Consider the following 15,741-nt stretch of genomic DNA (forward strand, 5'->3'; position numbering starts at 1 on the left):
TGACTTCACTTCCACTTTTCACTTTCATGCGTTGGAGAAGGAAATGGCAACCCACTCCAGTGTTCTTGCCTGGAGAATCCCAGGGACGGGGGAGCCTGGTGGGCTGCCGTCTATGGGGTTGCACAGAGTCGGACACGACTGAAGTGACTTAGCAGCAGCAGCAGAAGCAATTCAGCATATTAAGAGGACTGAGAAGAAAAGCTAGATGATAGATCTTTGACAAAATGACAAAAATCCCCAGCCAGCTCCAGCTGGGACTAGAAAGGAACGTCCTGAACTTCACTGAAGGTGGCCGTGAAGACCCGAGGCTGAAGTCGAGATGGGATGCGTTTCCCAGGACTGTCAACAAGGCCCCACCTCTGCTCAGCATCGAGACCTGACGCCACAGTCAGTGAGGTGACAGAAAATAAGAACAGAAGGCACCGTGTTCGGAGGGGAATGTAAAACTACCGCGACCCCCAGGGAGCGTGACGGGGAACAGGGGAAGCCCTGCGAACACGCCGTCAGAAGCGGTCAGTGAGGCCACCAGGGCTGCAGCACACAGTAAACACGCAAGGTCCAGCTGTGTTTCTCTGTATGAGCAGAAAACTGGCAGAGACTGGAATTAAAAAGCAGCGCCAGTCAGGACTTCCCTGGTGGCCCAGTGGTTAAGACTCGGCACCATCACTGCTGGGGCCAGGTTCATCCTTGGTCTGAGAACTAAGATTTCACAAGCTGCAAAGGGCAGTCAAGAAAAGAAAAGAAAATCCCATTTACAAGGGCACCAAAACATAAAATACTTAGGGGCAGAATTAGAGAAACAGGCAAGACCTGTAAGTGATAAGCAAAAGTCATAAAGCACTGCTGAGAAAAATTAAAGAAAACCTAAATCAATGACATATATGCCACATTCAAGGACAGACAACAGTATTACTCAGATGTGGATTTTCCAGATTAATCGGTACATTCAACAAAAATCTCCTCAAAACCCCCAGCAGATGTTTTGAGACATTAACAAATGGATTCTAACATTTATAACAGAAGTGAAAGGCTCTGGAAGAACGAAAACAACGCTGGCAAGGAGCAACGAGGTTGCAGGACCCACGTGATCTAATTTCAAGACTCACCACAAAGCTCCAGCAATCAAGGCAATGTGGTAACAGCAAAGGCTGTTGGCGTACAGGTGAATGGGACATGGGGTCCGAAAATGAACCCCAGATTCACGCCACAAAGCTCACAAGGTGCGTCAAAGGGACAGACACGGTCTCATCAAGAAACGGTGCTGGGCCGCCCGAGAGAAAGGAACGTAAGCGTCTGCCTCCATCCTCTCCACGGGGCCTCACAGGATAGCAAAGCATGATCCACCAAAGACCCAGGTAAACCAGGCTTCATCAAGATGCAAACCGTCCTTCTTGAGGAACGTTGTTGATGCTTGGCAACCACACCAGCACTCAGGGACTCACTGCTTCTCGGAAGGCTGCGGTTTTCCTGGGAGGTTTGTGCCCTGCACAGGCTGGGGTCCCTCACTCAGCTGCGACGGCGGGGGAGTGGGGGGCTGCAGCAACCCCCACAGGGCCCCTCCTCCCCTGACTGACCTCACTCAGTCTTCAAGATCAACAGTCAGTGCTGTTCCTTCATGTGAGTCAGGAACAATTAGAAAAAGGAATAAGAAACAAGATTCCTTTATTTTACAACTGCAAAATTACAACATATCCAGGAATCAGTCTAAGAAAATGTGGAATCTTTATGTAGAAAAAATTTAAATGCTACCAAAGAATTAAAAGAAGACCAATGTAAATGGAAGCATAATCATATTGGTGAAAGATAATGCTTAAAATCGCAAAGTGTCTTATTTTCTGCATTAATCACGTTTTAACACAAATACTTTGACGTCTTGTGGAGAAGGAAATGGCAACCTACTCCAGTATTCTTGCCTGGAAAATCCCCTGGGCAGAGAAGCCTGGCAGGCTACAGTCCATAGGGTTTCAAAAGAGTTGGACACGACTGAGCGACTAAGCACACTTTGATGTCTCGGGGCCTGGCTGACCCCGAGGGACCACCCTTAGGCCTGCTTTCGTGGGGCTCATCCTTCCCATGCAGACGGGCCAAGCCAGAGTCCACACCCAGCCCTCCACCACGGGGCTTAGACTCCCAGCCGCTGTCACAGCCAGCAACAGTCCCCTGATACGAGTGCCAGGAGCCAGGGAGGTGACCCACACTAGCCAACTCTGGGCCTGTTCACCCCACCTGGCCCGTGCCCACCTGCGGGCACCACAGGGGAGGGGCTGGCCCTCACTTTCTCCTTGCCCTCGGCCTCCTGAGCAGCTGGCACTTCCCAGAGGTCCCGAGGCTTGTCACCACTCCTGTCTCCGGGGACCCATGGGACCCGCTTCTTCTTCCAAGCCCATCTTCCTGTATCTGTGTATCTTACCAAATACAAAACTAAGTCCGGGTCCCCTTACAACACATTCTTACTGAAGTAACATAAACACTTCACGCACTTCAAAACAAAACCGTCAGTGGGAGTCTTGGGTGACTGCATAAACGGATTCTATGCTGTTCAGTAGCTAAGTCCTGTCCCACTCTTGGCGACCCCATGGACTGCAGCACGCCAGGCGTCCCCGCCCTTCACCATCTCCTGGAGCTTGCTCAAACTCAAGTCCATTGAGTCAGTGATGCCATCTAACCGTCTGTCACCCTCTTCTCCTCCTGCCCTCCATCTTTCCCAGCATAAGGGTTTTCCAATGAGTCAGCTCTTCCCATCAGGTGGCCAAAGTATTAGAGTCTCAGCTTCAGCATCAGTCCTTCCAATGAATATTCAGACTGACTTCCTTTAGGATTAACTAGTTGGATCTCCTTGCAGTCCAAGGGACTCTCAAGAGTCTTCTCCAACACCACAGTTCAGAAACATCAATTCTTCAGCGCTCAGCCTTCTTTATAGTCCAACTCTCACATCCATACATGACCACTGGAAAAACCATAGCTTTGACTATAGGGACCTTATCAGCAAAGTGATGTCTCTGCTTTTTAACATGCTGTCCAGGTTTGTTCTAGCTTTTCTTCCAAGGAGTAAGCGCCTTTTAATTTTGTGGCTGCAGTCATGAAAACGATTCTATATTTAGATGGAAAAACTAAGGTCTATGAATCATTAAGACAGCTCTTCTTTTTTAGTTTGGCTTCCCTGGGTCTCAGTCATAGCACGTGGGATCTTCTCCGCGTCACTGGGGCTCTTTCGTCATGACCTGCAGGCTCAGTTGTTCTGCAGCAGGTGGGATCTTAGTTTCCCCAGCAGCGATCGAACCTGTGTACCCTGCATTGGAAGGCAGATTTGTAACCACTGGATAGTCAGGAAAGTCCCAAGACAGTTCTTGAAACACCAACTGGAATTCTTCCTCCTGGTGACCATGGCACAATATCCCACAGGTATAGAGATTAGAACAGTGTGGAACCAGCACAGGAGCAAACAGACCAATGCGGTAAAACAGAGCATCCAGAAATAGCTTTATATAAACACTTCTGCTTGTACCCAAAGCAGGACAACAGTAGGAGAGACTGATCAATGGTGTTGAGAGCGTCAGTGTATCACGCGGAGAAGGAAAATCTGTAGCTGGGTTAGAAACAACCCCGAAGGGCAGAACTAAAAGCAAACACTGGAGCAAAATGAAGGGCCTCTCTCCCTCTTCCTTAAATAACTCCAGACTCCAAACCATACACAAACCCCACCACCCCCACCAGCCAGGAGCAGGCGAGGCCCGCGCGCGCTCGCTCGCTGACCGGGAGCTGGAGGTGCAGCGCCTCCGTCTCCAGCCCGAGCAGGCGCGAGCAGACAGCGGCAGGTCTGAGCTGCGTCCCCGGAGCACAGCCAGCGCCCCTGGGTCCGAGGGTCCTGGAGGTCCCAGGCGACGGGCTTCAATGGTTCAAGGACACACCAGGAGGTTTCACCAAAATCAAGAAGTGAGGGCCCAAAGATAGCTGAAGCCTTTCTTCCTCGTCCACTGAAAGGAGCTGCTGTAACTGCCCACCAAGAGCAGCTTCTCCTGACCAAGCTTCTGCAACCTTCCATCTCATCATGAAAATCGGAGCCAGCCTGGGAACAATGACCAGTGTGAACCAGTGAGCTTCCAGGCCCCCGCCCCTGCCCCACCCAGTTCCCAGCTCCCTCACGGGGGACCCTCGCCCCCAGAGGCTCCCCCCAGACCCCGTCCCCTGATCTGGGACCCTTCAGGGTTTCCACCTCCCTTGTAGGGGGCTGGCTTTCTGCCTCCTGCGCCCAGACCCTCCCCAGGGAGCCTAAGCCCCTGGATCCTAGCCCCCTCCCCAGGCCTCCACCTCCCTCCTGCTCCTCCAGCCAAGCTTCCCCACTGCCCACGGCAAGCGGGTCTCCACCGTGTCGACAACCACGGAGTGGCCATCCCAGCTCTATCCTGGCCGGTCCTCCCAAGGGAATGACCCCAGACGCACACCTCACTCCCCAGCCCAGCTCTTCCGGAGGACGGCCCACCACCCTCCCCAGTCACTGGGGGCCAAGCAGGCTTCGGCCTGTGGTCAACAGGGATGCGCCTCCGCTCCCTTCCCCTCCGCCTGCCCAGACCATTGCATGGTCCCACCAGCCCTCCACGCCGTCAGAACAACAGGCAACTTAATGTTCAGGAGGTCAGCAGAGGGCCGGTGGCCTCAGAGAGTTTCCCGCAGCACACAAGGTCTGGCATGGCGCCGGGGGCGTTGGTGTGGTCGGTCACTGCTCTGCCGGCCTCTTACAGACGTGACTCCTGAGATTCTGCGGAGCGGTCACTCCCCCAGGCGAAGCGTGAGGCTTCGGAGAAGCCTGCACCCAGCCTGCACTTTGCCTTCTGTACTAACAACTCCTGTAGGACGCCAGAGACTTCGGGGGGACCCTCTCCCCCCAACGTCTCTCCATGGAAACACAGAAGGGCCTTCAATACAGCGAGTCTTCACCAGGTCACCTGGTGACGGCATCCGCTGGGTCATCAGACGGCCGACCACTCCCTGACTCACCGCCCAGGCCCAGAGTGGCCCGGAGCCCAGGCCTTTGCAGAAGGCCAGCCAGGCAGGGCTGTGGTTTCAGGCGTACACATGCCAGCTGATCCTTGCTCAGCGGACACCCACGGCCTGGCCCTCTCCATCTCCTGCCGTCTGGGCCGCAAGGACAGACCCACAGAAATGTAGCTGTTCGTGACACTAAGGGTTCGAGGCGGCTTTGAAATGGATAGATTTTGAACAGGGTGCACTTCCATTTGCCCTAGTTAGCACTGCGCCCACCACGAACCAGAGACCCCAGTGTCCCCCGCTTCGCCCACAAGGCCACGCCAAGAGCCAGAGTCATTATCCCCTTCTCGAACCACTGGGTCCCAGTCAGCAAACGCCTGGACCCTGTGATCGGGGTGGACCCCAGGCGTCTGGGATGAGGCCTGCCCTTGCGGCCGCTGGTCCCCCGCCCAGAGCCTGGAGGGCAGGACCAAGCAGCGCGGCGGGGCGCATCTGAGGAGGACCGGGGTCTTCGGCGGGCATGCAGTGGACCCTTACACACGCGGCGTGGCCAGGCGCGGCCCAGCGGTGTTCCTCGGGGTCTGAGCGGACAGCCCGGAGGCTCGGCGCCCCCAGCCCCGGGAGCGAGTGCCAGACGCCCCGGCTGCCCCCACGTGGCTGCACGGCGCCTCCTCTCCCGGCCGCGCCCCTGCTGGGCGCCCTGAGCAGCGGAAGGGGACAACGTGGCGGGGACCCAGGGGGAGCGTCCCTGTGGTCCCGCCGCCGCGACGGGCTCTCGGCCAGGGCCTCGGCGCCGCTCGGGACCCGCCCCCAGCGGTTCGCTGATCAGACCCGGAGCGGGGCGCCGGGCGCAGCGCGCGGCGCGGGGCGGGCGGGGCGCGGGGGCGGCCTCTCGGCGCCCGCGGGGCGGGGCCAGCACACGCCCCTCCCCGGCCCGCCCGCCGTGAGCCCCCCCGCCCCGCCCGCCCACGTCATGCAGCCGCCCCTCCCGCGCCTGCGCGGCCGCGCGCCCGGCCCGCTCCAGCCGCCGCGCATCCTCGCCCAGCGCCCCGCGCCCCGCGCCCCGCTCCGCACCCGGCCCGGCGCCCCGCGCCCCTCGCGGCGGGCGGCGCGGCCATGAGGCTCCGGGGACGCGATCTTCGCGCCGCCCCCTCCTCCAGCGCTGGGGTCGGCGACGCGCGGCGGCAGGCGCCCCCGGGGCGGAACCCTTTCGTGCACGAGCTGCGTTTGGGCGCCCTGCAGAAGGCCCAGGTGGGTGTCCGCCGGGAGCCCAGGCCGCCCCGGGCCCGGGGCCGCGCCGAGGCTCGGGGATGCGCGGCCGGAGGGGGCCGGGAGGGGGACCTTGGGCGCGGCCCAGCTGAGCGCTCCCTGGGGCCCGCGACCGCCACCCTTCCCTGCGACCCGCAGCGCTCATCCCCCGCCGTCCGCGCCCCATCCCCGGTTCCCGCCGCCAGCGCCCAGAACCTGGCTCCGCATCCCCTTTCCCCAGGTCCTCGCACCCGGCTCGTCCCCCTTTCCCCGATCCCTGGAACCCCCCCTCCCGCCCACCCCCGTATCCCTTTTCCCTAACCCCTGCATCCCGGCCTCGGAGCCACTCCCTGGTGGATGGGCGCCGCGCGGTCCGCGGTCCGGGCGCCCACTCCCGCCGTGTGCAGGCCCCGCGCCGAACCGCAGCGGCTCCCTCTGGATGTGAGTTTGTCACTTGATGCGCTTCGTGTGTGGGACCTCGCTGCTCCCCAGAGTCAGTGTAGCAGCGGTGGGGGCGGGCTCTGGGGTCCTGGGGTAACGGCATAGGGGTTTTGGGGGGTTTCCGGCCTGCCCCGGTTCAACTTGTTCTGGGGGATCTTGGTGCTTATCTAGGGCCTGAATCGGTTACACACAAGCAGGTCCCGCCTGGTGAACAGTCCAGGCGCCTGCTGTCGGGCATGCTCTGTCTGTGGGATGCTCTAGCCCTGACTGGGAGGCGCTCGGGGGCGCCCCTCTCCGTCTGTCCTGCCTTCCGCTGTCCCTGACCTGGCGGGCTGCTTCTCTGCCCTGGTGGGACCCCTGAGTGGACCGCGCCGACTCTGCTTGTGAGCTTGTGAGTCTCTGTAGGACTGCCCACAGGCCGGCCTGTCTGTGACTCCAGAACTACCTGCAGGAGGAGCAGAGAGTTCCTGGTTCTCCTGGGTGGTGTAGCCCGTGGGGAGCACACCTCCGTCTGTGACAGAGCTTTTTGTAGGGAGATCGGGGTTTTTAACGTGTAGAGTAATTCATCTGAAGTAATGTTAAAGCGAAAAGTTCTTGAAGTCAGTCTACGGTTGTCATTTCCCCGGACGCCTGCCTTTTTCTCTAAGTGCCAACTCAGCGGGCCTGGGCACTGGAGGCCCGCCCTAGCCCTTCTCACCGGCACGTGGCTGAGGTCAGGGAAGAGCAGGCGGGCCGTGTTCTCACCACCGGGCAGGGCAGGGATCCTTTGTGCGTCCCTGGTCGCCAGGCAGGGTTGGGGCCAAGTCCATGTTTCTGTCCAGAGGCCTGTGGCGCCAGGCCTGACGCGGGGTGTGCGGTCGCGGACTGTCCCCGTGCCAGTCCGCAGGAACGTTTTGCTTTTCACCAGCAGCGTCTTGCACAGCTTCTCCCCTTCATGTGCTTAGTTTGCAGAGCCGACTGGCCTGTCCACGCAAGGGCAGCCTTCCTCTCGAAATCAGCACATAAACGGACCCCTCGATGTCCGAGACGATCCAGGGCCACTCGGAAATTCGCCTCCCTTCATCCTGAGTTGGGATTGACCAGTCTGGTGCCTGTGTTTACCTGTTGGCCTTTGCTGGGGGGGAGGGGCTGGCGCCTATCTGGGGATTAATGACCCCTGGGCCCATCTGTCATTTAACGGCAGATTTAGTGAGGAGCTTAAGCATCTCTTGGGACAGAAACCAGCAAGTTGAGATCCAGGAGCTGCGACTCCTGGGCCATCGGGCCTGCGCGTGGAGATGGTGCTGCTTCGCAGTTGGGCAGTGGTCTCCTGTCCCCCCTGGGTTTGGGGACTTCCCGCTGGAAGCCCCGGGCCGAGCACACCCCGCAGCTCTGGTGCTTCCCCATTTCTGAGCCCCTGCACCGATGTCACGGAGAGTTTACTTCCTGGACAGCAGCCTGGTTTCCCGAACACCCTGGAACTGGGCCGCAGGGGTCACCAGGAGGGTAGGTCCAGGGACAGGCCTGTCCAGGGGGCCTGCGTGCAGCCTGATCGCCCAGAAGCGGGTGGTCTTGGTCTGCTGACAGAGCAACAGCAGGCACCTGGGGGCTCGTCGGGATGCAGCCTTAGTTAGGGGGGCTCTCCGGGAGGGGGCAGGGACGCTGCCGGCCGCTCACGAGGAGAAGTCTGATTCACATCTGTGGTTGCCCCAGTGCCCTGCCCCGCAGGCACACAGACCAGGCCCCACACTCTCCCCCACGTCTGGGTGCTCCTTGCACCCACCCTGGGCAGCCCTTCATCCAGCCCCTCCTGGGACCCACAAGCCCTGCCTGGTGGGGCAGGGAGGATGGGTGAATGGGGAGGTGGCCTGGCCCGAAGCCCGTGTTCTCGGGGGCTGGCAATACCACAGCTGGGAGCAGATGCTGGGGGCCCTCCGAGAGCGCGAGTGTCCCAGGGCAGGACCAGGCTCGGCCCGAGGACCCTGTCACCTTCTGACGGCCAGGAGCACAGCCCTGGGACCCGGGCAGGTGAACAGCCAGGCCGTGTCCCCGCATCCAGGCGAGGGGCCAAGGCCCAGGCCCCGTGCTGTCCCTGGACTCCAGGCCACGTGGGCTGGCTCCGGGTGGATGTCTGACCTACCCGCTTTCTCCTCCGACCCGCCGGGAGCCTCCTGTGACCCTAGTGTCATCTTCTGGAAGGGTCCGCAAGTGAAACTGAGCTGTGGTTAATGATGGGGACTGAGAAGGGGGTTCAGGGTGGCGGGCCCCCTCCGCTCTTTCTGTTTATAGATATTTATTTGGCCATGCTGGGTCTTGGTTGCAGCCCGTGGGATCATGTCCCCACCCAGGGCTGAACCTGGGCCCCCTCCGTGGGGAGCGTGTGTTCCCACCCAGGGCTGGACCTGGGCCCCTGCGTGGGGAGCGTGGAGTCTTGGCCTCTGGACCACCAGGGAAGTCCCGGGGCTTTTCCCTAACCACGCTCTTCTGTCCTGGTGACGCGCACGTGGACACGGTTTTCTCTTACCCCTGCTCTCATCTCTGAGCGTGGAGCTAAGCACAGTCCGCCTCACTCCTCATTGATAAAGCAGGATTTTGTCCCCAAGAGCGGACCCCGCCCGCCCGTCCCCACAGGCAGGCCCGTCCGAGGCGGTGCCCGGGGGTCTCGGCAGGGCCCCCACGAGCCCGTCACCCAGCTGGACCCTGCCTCCCGCCCCGGGACTGTCACCACACAGACAGGATGGGGCCCCCCGCCTCGGGGCCCATCACCACATGGACGGAACAAGGGCCCCCCGCCCCAGGACTGTCACCACACAGACAGGATGGGGCCCCCCGCCTCACGGCCCTCAGCACACGGATGGAACAAGGGCCCCCCACCCCGGGGCTGTCACCACATGGACAGGACAGGGCCCCCCGCCCGGGGCCGTCAGCACACGGACGGGACAACGGCCCCTTTCCCCAGCGGCCAGGCCCGAGCGGAGTCCTCGCGGGTTCGCTGCGGCCTCAGGGCGGGGCTTTCTGTGTCCCATAAATCCCTGACTCGGTGTGAGTTACTCTGAAAGGAGCCCAAAGGCAGTGTGTGTCTGGAAACCCCTTGTTGAGACATGGTGTGGCTGTGCTCCCCTGAAGCCCGCCTCGCCGCCCAAACGTTCATGCACGTTCGCAGTGTTTTGCTCATTCACACACGACTCTGAGTTTTAACCACCTTCCAGCCTGTGAGCCAGTGTATGTGTGCCTGTGCCTGTGTCTGTGTCTGTGTGTGTGTGTCTGTGTGTCTTTGTGTGTGTGTGTCTGTGTGTCTGTGTATCTGTGTCTGTGTGTATGTGTGTGTGTCTGTGTGTGTGTATCTATGTGTGTGTCTGTGTATCTGTATCTGTCTGTGTGTATGTGTGTGTGTCTATGTGTATCTGTGTGTGTGTATCTGTGTCTGTGTGTGTGTATCTGTGTCTCTCTGTGTGTGTGTGTGTCTGTGTGTATCTGTGTGTCTGTGTGTGTGTGTCTGTGTGTGTGTCTGTGCGTCTGTGTGTCTGTAACCGTGGCCGAGCGCCCCCTCACTGCGATCTCGGCCTCCCGCCTCTGGGTCTCCCTCCTTGGGCGCCGTGTCCTTTGTGGTGCTCTGCAGGGGTCCTGGGCGGGGGGCGGGAGGGGGGGCACGTCCGGTGGTCTGGGGCCTTAACAGTCCCCGTTTCGTCTCAGAGATAGAGGCTCTTTTTTTCTTTTTTTTAATATGTTTATGTATTTTAACTGGAGGCTAATGACTTTACTGTCGTGGTCTTGCCACACGTCAACATGAACCCGCCACGGGGGTACACGTGACTTCTTTTCTCTAAAAAGTTAGTTGCCACTCCAGTGTTGTTTAAACACTTTTTTCCGGACCTTCCTGTCCCCGGGGGTGGGGACACACAGCTGGGCTTCGCCATGGGGGGCTGTACTTGGGGTCCCGAGGTCTGGAGTGGGAGGATGGGCCACCCAGCGGACCCCAACCCCAGCCACCCTCGGAGCCCACACTGGCAGAGCAGCCTTGGTGCCAGGACCACAGGGTGCTGACAGGTGGCCAGCCTTAGGTGGGGGCCTCTGCTCTGGGGGTCCGTTTGCCGCCCTGGCCAGCCCCGGAGGACGGCAGTCCCCCGTCCAGAGCAGGTGGCGCGAGCCCTCTCCGTAGCAGGTGGCACGAGCCCTCTCCGTAGCAGCGGGCACGAGCCCTCTCCGTAGCAGCGGGCGCGAGCCCTCTCCGTAGCAGGTGGCGCGAGCCCTCTCCGTGGCAGCGGGCGCGAGCCCTCTCCGTGGCAGGTGGCGCGAGCCCTCTCCGTGGCAGGTGGCGCGAGCCCTCTCCGTGGCAGGTGGCGCGAGCCCTCTCCGTGGCAGCGGGCGCGAGCCCTCTCCATAGCAGGTGGCGCGAGCCCTCTCCTTGGCAGCGGGCGCGAGCCCTCTCCGTAGCAGCGGCGCGAGCCCTCTCCATAGCAGCGGGCATTTCTCCCCAGCGGGGAGTCCCTGTCACTGCTCTACCTGTGACTCTCCACCTGACCCTGCCCCGGGCCCACCAGGCCCTCCAGCTGGACGCCTGTCCCCCCTCCCACCAGCTCCCTTCATGCTGCTGGTCGGGGGGCCTGCGATCACCCAGCGTGGAGCAGCTTTGTGGGACACGGGAACCCCCCCTCAAGTTTCCCCACTGTCCACAGAGGATTGACCCCCTGGCCGGGGCACAGACTGCCCGAACACCTCTCTCCTCCCACGCCCGTGACCAGGACTGCAGTGTGCCCAGTGGGCGCGGCACTGCCTGCAGCCAAGAGGGCAGAGTGGGGACGTTAGGTGGGGGGGTTCTGTCTGCTACTGGGGAAGTCCCCGCCTGGGGGTCACCTTCACCCGGAGGGGGTGTCCCGCCACTGCGATCAGAGCCAGGATGTGGTTGGGGGGAAACTCCTTGCATTTGGGGGTGGGGACAGGATGTGGGCCTGAACCCAGAAATTTGGTTCAGGGCCTCTCCAGCCTGTGGGGGTGGGGTTGAGCTGAGAGGTTCGGTGAAGGGGACTCCCGGTACCTGAGGGTGGGTTGGTGTAGGAGGTGCCCAGCTGGGAGCCCGGGCCCCCACCCCTGCCCTCCTGCTCTGGGCAGGTATTTGCTAAACAGGTGAAACCCGCAGGAAATGCTGCAGGTCTTGAACTTCGAGATTCTTTTACTCAAACCCTGCAGTAAAGGGCCCTGTGGAGCAGGCATGTCCCGCACCCCCCTAGCATGGCCTGGCTCTGGGCGGCTCTGAGATGGGGGTGGGGGCTGGTCCGAGCTTGTCAGGCCCCTCCTCTGCAGGCAGCCCTGCTGCTGGGCTCTCTCCGCACCACCCTCCCCACCCCCCATTCCCATGGCTCCTGCTGTTGCTGGCCACCTGCCAGGGCACCCGCTTCAGACCGTGAACGTGTGGAACGCGTGTCCTTAGAGCCCCGAGGGCAGGGCTCCCGGGACACTGCCAGGGCCTTGCAGGTTGGTAACTATGGCCTCTGGCACTCAGACCCCGAGGTGCCTCAGCTGCCCCCAGTCCCCTGCTCCTGTCCCCCCAGGGAGACGATCCCTGAGGCGGCGGGACACCCAGAGCCCGAGCTTCTGACCTGTCTGTAAGAAGTGTGGCCTCCTGCGTCCATTTCTGCAGGTGAGGTGCTCAGGACCGTGGACTTGCTATCCAGGATGTCCCAGCCCCACCAGCCAGCTGCCTATGGAAGCAGCTCAGTGGCTGCTGCATCTCTGAGCCCCATCTCTGGGGGACCGTCGGGCTCAGGACGCCATCTTCCTGGGCACGGGCAATGCTGGGCTCAGGGGACCAGGCAGCCGCAGGAGGGCTCCAGCCTGGGGTTGGCTTCACTGTGAATGTCACGCCCAAAGGGGACAGGGGCTGAGGTCACAGTCACCAGGACCCCGGGACATGGGTCCTGAGAACCCAAAGGAGCTGAGATTTTGTACAAAACTTGAGTGAGTTGGGAGAGCAAGAAGGCCTGAGAGGTTGCAGGCAGAGCCTGGAGGCCAGCCTGGTGGCCGCCCTGCCCACCCACTGGCCCACCCGCTCCTCCAGGCCCAGCCCCACGTGGTGAGCTCTCCCCTTGCTCCTCACATGCTTCCTTCCGTCTTCGCTTAAATCCTACCCACTATAATTCTAGAGGCCTTTCCCAGCTGCCCTGGAGATGTGGAGTCCACGTGGCAGGCTGCTGGCTCGCGGTGCCTGAGGGTTCGCCCCCACGCAGGCTCCTGTGTCCCGAGGGTCTGCCGGCCCCTCCGTGCGTCCAGCGCTGCCGTCTCTGCTGCAGTCCCCCGGAGGGCCCCAGTGGTCCCACCACGCTGACCACAAGCCCTGTTGTTGCTTTCCTGACCCCTTCCCCTGTGGACCATGGGCCCTGCTGCCCCCGGCTGCCTACGGGGTCCAGGAACTTGGGACCTGTACGCGCTGGCTCTCTGAAACCGTCGTTGTGGGGGCCGTGGGCCAGAAGGGCAGGATTGGCAAATGTGAAGGTGTGACCCTCCCGCCCCCTGCCCCAGACCGGTGGCTGTGCAGAGTCTCAGACTTAGGGGTCTGTTCCCCCAGGTGTGATGACCAGGGCTGCCCCTCCACGACCCCACCATCAGCTGCCATGTGCCAGGAGTGGTGCGTGTGGTCGTCCGGGAAAGTCGCTCTGTGGTTTTCTCTCCTGTGGGACAGGTTTGTAAACTTGGTGAATTACTGAAAGACACCCGTTCTGTGGAAGCCTGCAGCCTCGGCGATCCGCGCTAAGATTTGAGTTGAAAGCTCTTGAATAGAGACTGGGATGGTGGGGAAGTTGAGCCTGCCTCATGGTTTGAAAGAAAAAAATAGCTCTTTTAGAAAAGCTATATTTAATTTTAGATTTGAGTGGGAGCACTCAGAAGAAACAGCTTCTGTATGCAGTCAGCATGGGCTCTGAAAGGAGAGTTTTCCCAAGTGGAGGCACAGGTTATCCCCGTAGACACACAACAGGGAGGAAAATCCAAGGTCAGAAGACACTCACACGTTAGTAAGAAAAAGACAGTGAACCCGGTGTGAATTTGGGCACAGGATTTCCCTCAATGCCAGACCCCAGAGGAAGCCCAGATCCCAGCAAGCATAAGGTGCCCCCTTGGCAGGGGGCGGGACCGGGATCTCTGGAGCCCACCGGCCCTCCCAGCGGCCCTCGCTCACTACTGACCCTGGGCCTCTGGCCACACGCGGCGTGTTGTCCGACAGCAAAGAGGAGCCTTACCTCGCGGTCAGGCGTGTATGACGAGGTGCAGCCCGCAGCCGGGGTTCCGACGGCCGGCTCTCCCTGTTTCAGTCTGCTTTCGCGTCTGAACTACTCGAGCTACTTGTGAGAAGGAGTGCTTGTTTGCTATTTGAAGACGGTGTACGGTTTGGACCGAAAGGCATTTTACCTTTCATAAAGGTGTTTTTGCAGATGGGGCAAGCGGAGGGGAGGCGTCTCCAGGTCGGTTGGCTGGGTTTGCACCTTACTACTGGGCCCCCGGCTGGTGCTCCTCCTTTGCTGCTATGAATTCAGGGGCCTGGGGCTGGGCAGTGCCAGCTGGTGGGACCCATGGGACCATCACTGTCACTGTGCCCCCTCTCAGGAGAAAACAGATGAGGTAGACGTGTCGCTCTTTTCTCACTGCTGCAGAAGAGTGTTTCCCCGAGGCTTTGCCCACCTCCTGCCCCGCACGGCTGGGGTGCAGCCCCCCGCTGCCAGGACATCAGTTTTGCCTTGGCACTTCCAGTGTCTTCTGCCCACTCTGAATCAGGAGTCTCAAGGACAGCTGGCTTCATCGTTTTTGACTTGTTTTTTAATATAAGGTGAAAGTGTTAGTCTCTTAGTTGTGTCTGACTCTTTCCAACCCCATGGACTGTAGCCCCCCAGCCTCCACTGTCCATGGAATTCTCCAGGCAAGAAGACTGGAGTGAGTAGCCATTCTCTTCTCCAGGGAATCTTCTCGACCCAGGGATTGAACCCGGCTCTCCTGCATGCAGGCAGATTGTTTACCGTCTGAGCCACCAGGGAAGCCCTTTTTATTATAAGTGACAGCAAAAAAAAGAGGTGGACTTCCAGATAAGGCTCGTGTGTTTGTCCTGCGTGCCTCAGAGATCTTTCTGCAGAATTCGTGAGTCTCGTATCTAATCTGCTCCTCGCGGGACAGCCTGGAGGTGCCCACGACCGGCTCCCGGGGAAGTGCATGGTCAGCCCCGGAATCCACAGCTCCCTTGCCTGACCCCTGGTCAGGTCTGGGTGACCTCTGCCCAGACCACAGCCCATCCGTGTGGCGGGTGGAAGGCGACTCCTCTGGTGTTTGGAGAAGGGCAGGGGCCCGGGGTCTGGCCCCTCACACTCCGGGGGTCTGGCACGGCCCTTCCCTGGAGTTGATGGGTGTGGCGGTTGGGAGCCCCTGTGGCGCTTTGGGGAAGACATCCCCTGAGGAGGTACCAAGATGGGGGAGGGGACCTGGGGCCTGAGGGTGACTGCAGCTCTGCATGCAGGGTGGGGAGGGGGCCTGGGCTGCACCTTGGGGTGGGGGCATGCCGATTCTGAATTTGGGGGCAGAGCTGGGAGGAGTAGGAAAAAAGGGTATTAAATATAGATGCCCAGGTGTGTGTGTGAGGAGCTGGCGGGGAGTTGGGGGGCGCCTAGGATGCTGGTTTGGGGCGGGTTTTCAGTGACCCCATTGATGCAGCTGGAGCCCAGGGCAGCTGGGACGGCAGTGTAGGGGCGTGGTGCCCATCTGGCCCACACTGTCCTGGACGTGCGAGTGCTTGCTGGAGGGGGTGGGTCCTGTCCTGGGCTCTGCCGGTGGCCCCTGCTCCCCAGGGAGGCCCCTCCTTCCCCCTGCCGCTCCTCAGACCCTGGCTTGTCTCTGACTAGCCTCCCTAGCTGGCCTCAGTTTCCCTGCCCGTCGGAGCCCACGCACTGTGGGTGCTTAACCATGAGGGTGGTCCACACTCCGCCTGCCTGGAAAACCTGCCTCTGAGCCCCGCTCCCCCTGTGGCCTGCAGCCTGGGTGGGGGCCAAGCCTGCTTGCCTGCGTCGCGCACGTGGTGCCCTCACCGTGTGGGAGCGGGGGACTGACTGGTGT

At 60.8% G+C, this 15,741-nt stretch overlaps 1 protein-coding gene across 2 annotated transcripts in view; it reads left to right on the plus strand.

The window, feature by feature from the left end:
• Positions 1–5,990: 5,990 nt before the first annotated feature.
• LPCAT1 (lysophosphatidylcholine acyltransferase 1) overlaps positions 5,991–15,741 on the plus strand; it is a 42,084-nt gene continuing 32,333 nt past the window's right edge. Inside the window, exon 1 of one of the 2 annotated variants that reach the window (XM_024981412.2) lies at positions 5,991–6,237. In XM_024981412.2, the coding sequence (XP_024837180.1) occupies positions 6,103–6,237 (135 nt within the window). In that variant the 5' untranslated portion in view covers positions 5,991–6,102. 2 annotated transcript variants of the gene reach the window in all.

Source organism: Bos taurus, chromosome 20 (assembly GCF_002263795.3).
Source record: "Bos taurus isolate L1 Dominette 01449 registration number 42190680 breed Hereford chromosome 20, ARS-UCD2.0, whole genome shotgun sequence".
In the NCBI taxonomy this organism is placed as follows: Eukaryota; Metazoa; Chordata; class Mammalia; order Artiodactyla; family Bovidae; genus Bos; species Bos taurus.